General features: G+C 33.1%; 1 protein-coding gene across 1 annotated transcript in view; it reads right to left on the bottom strand.

Annotated features, from left to right (window-relative positions):
* Nucleotides 1-2952, bottom strand: part of MYO9A (myosin IXA) — a 245311-nt gene that overhangs the window by 121437 nt on the left and 120922 nt on the right. Inside the window, exon 16 of the mRNA XM_023521568.1 lies at nucleotides 174-249. Coding sequence (XP_023377336.1) covers nucleotides 174-249 — 76 coding nt within the window. The remainder of the gene's footprint in view (nucleotides 1-173; nucleotides 250-2952) is intronic.

Here is a 2952-nt window from a genome sequence, read left to right as displayed (position 1 = left end):
TTTTGTCAACTCTAACTTCATTAACTTATTACACAATTTATAAAAGCTTTAAGAAATAAAAAAAGCAAATTAGGCCTGATTCTCTTCATATTTTTAGAAGCCACAAAAGTATTAATAAGAATTTTAGTTATTTCTTCTATACTTCCTTGAAAATATAAACCGAACATACTTACTGTTGGTTTTTTTCATTTAGAGTATTCATGCCCTGGAGATCAGAAAGAGGTGTTCTGGGATTTTTCCGGGTTATACCTAGCATATAAAAAGAAGAGATTATCAAATCAGCGCTAAGAAAAACTACACATGAAACAATACGTCTAAGGACAAATAAAATTAATATATTTTGATAATAAATATTCGCTAAACAAGATATAAGTTTGATTTTCAAAAATCAACTATGTTTCTATACATTAGTAATAAACAATCAGAAAATAAAATTAAGAAAACAATTCCACTAATAATAACATCGAAATAATACAGAAGGAATACTGAAAACTACAAAACGTCGTTAAAAGAAATTAAAGATTATCTAAATAAATGGAATGCCATCTATGCTCATGGACTGGAAAACTTAACAGTGTTAAGAGGGCAATGCCTACCAAATTGATCTACAGATCTATGCAATCTTTATTAAAATACTTGCTGCCTTTTACTTAAGATATAAATAAACTGATCTTATAAGTAAGAACTATATGCAAGGGACCCAAAATAGCCAAAACAATGTTGAAAAAGAACATGGTTGGAGGATTCACTCTTCCTAAATTCAGAAGTTACTGCAAAGTAACTGAGACAATATGGTACCAGAATAACAAGAGACAAATAGATCAATGTAGGGAACTAAGAGTACGGAAATAAATCCTTACATTTATCACCAACTTAATTTTGACAAAGGTGCTAAGAGAATTCAATAGAAAAAAATCTTTTCAACAAATAGTGCCAGGAAAACTAGATACCCACATGCAAAATAATGAAGTTGAATCAAAGACCAACATTAAAGTGATAAAACTGTAACACTTAAAAGAAAACAAAGAAGTACACAATGCAATGTATATATATGCCTTACTGTTGAATTATACACCTGAAGCTTACTGGATTTTGTTAACCAATGTCACCATAATAAAAATTTAAAAAAGAAAAAGAAAAAGTAAGTAGGTAAGTAAATAAATAAATAAAACCTAGTTTAAAAATATAAATAAAAATAAAAATCTTATTCCCTCTAAAAAAATTTTTTAAAAAGAAAAGAGAAAACAAAGAAGTAAATCTTTCTGATATTGGATTAGGCAGTACTACTTAGGTATGCCATCAAAAAACACAAACGACCAAAGAAAAATATGGATAAACTGGACATTATCACAATTTAAAACTCTCATGATTGAAAGGACACTGTGTATCAACAAAGCAAAAAGACAATCCAAAGAATGGTAGAAAATGTCTGCAAATTAAATATCTGATAATGAATTTGAATCTAAATATAAAAACAACTCTTGCAACTGAAAAATAAAAGGACAATCAAATTTTAAAAATGAACAAAAGATGTGAATATTTTTCCAAAGACATGCAAATGAATGATAAGCACATGAAAAGATGTTCAACATCATTAGTCATCAGAGAAATGCAAAACAAACTACAAAGAGGTACCAGTTCACACCAACTAGGATACCTATAATAAAAAAGACAGTACAAGTGTTGGCAAGGACATGAAAAAAATAGAACCTTTTAAACACTGCTGAATATGAAATAACAGTCACTTTGTAAAACAGTCCAGCAGTTCATCAAAAATTAGTTACCATATGACCCAACAATTCCACTCCTAAGTATGTACTTAAAAAAACTGAAGACACATGTCCACACACACATAAAAACTGTTACTGGAAATATGTCTTGAGATCAACAAATTCAGATAAAACTTTGAACAACTTCATTTTCTTATATATCTGACTGCATTTTCATTTACTCAGTTCCTAAGTCATAGACACTAAATTCCCTATGACAAATTACCATTTTCTATCATATCCATTCTTTACTTCTGTGTATTGAAACATAATTATCTCAGGCTTTTTCTCAATATTAGTCATTAAATTTTCAGCTGTTTCCTCTATTTCTTGAGCTTGTACAGGTATTGCTTTATACCTGTGCTTCTTTTAATAGCCTAATACCTATTTTCAATATCATAATGATATTTTATAGCCTCAGATTTGTACTACTGCTTTACTGAATTCATGTTCTTAGATTCTTCTACACTTTAAAATACTCATAGGGAACTTTCTTCTCTTTCTGGTTGTATCTTCCTTGAAAACATGATAGGGTGTTTCTTTTAGGGTGGCTCTTTTATGCACGTTATTTGACTTTCTTATTTCCCTCTACGTAATGATTTTAACATCAATTATTAAATATTTTAAACATTAAAAAGTTATAAGGAAAAAAACAATGGCGTGTATGATAGAAGCTTTGTTCAACACTCTTGCAACCAAATCAAAGTTGTGACAGAAACACGAAGCGAACAGCAAGCAGTCACCTGGGACCTAGACGAACAGAAGTACTACAACTAGGGAAATAATTAATCAACCTGCAATGGTAGAAAAGGCAGGAGGGGACAAAAATGCAAGGCTGCCCAGTCCCCAGCAGCTGAGTGGGACAGAGGCGGAGGCCGGCAGCAGCGGCAGACACCTCTAAAAGGGGCTGTGTCCGCAAGTGGACTTTCATAGTAACAGACCTGCCCACTCTGAGCACAAGTACAGGGTCAGCTGCTTGGCGGGGCGGGTGGGGGGACACCAGGGACTTACAGAGGAACACCGAGTTGTAGAGCAAAGGACAGAGGCAAGGCTTTCCACTCACAGATGTGCCGGCTGTATCCATTGTTCCTCTGTTGAACCCTCCCCCTCCCAGTGTGCGGATACAGCAGGGCCAGAGTTGAGATGTTGTCAAACTGGATAACAGACGTCACTCTACCCAGAC

The sequence above is a fragment of the Pteropus vampyrus genome, unplaced genomic scaffold (genome assembly GCF_000151845.1).
Source record: "Pteropus vampyrus isolate Shadow unplaced genomic scaffold, Pvam_2.0 Scaffold10, whole genome shotgun sequence".
Lineage (NCBI taxonomy): Eukaryota > Metazoa > Chordata > Mammalia > Chiroptera > Pteropodidae > Pteropus > Pteropus vampyrus.
Note: the sequence above shows the minus strand (reverse complement) of the source record. Positions and strands in the feature narration are given on the sequence as shown.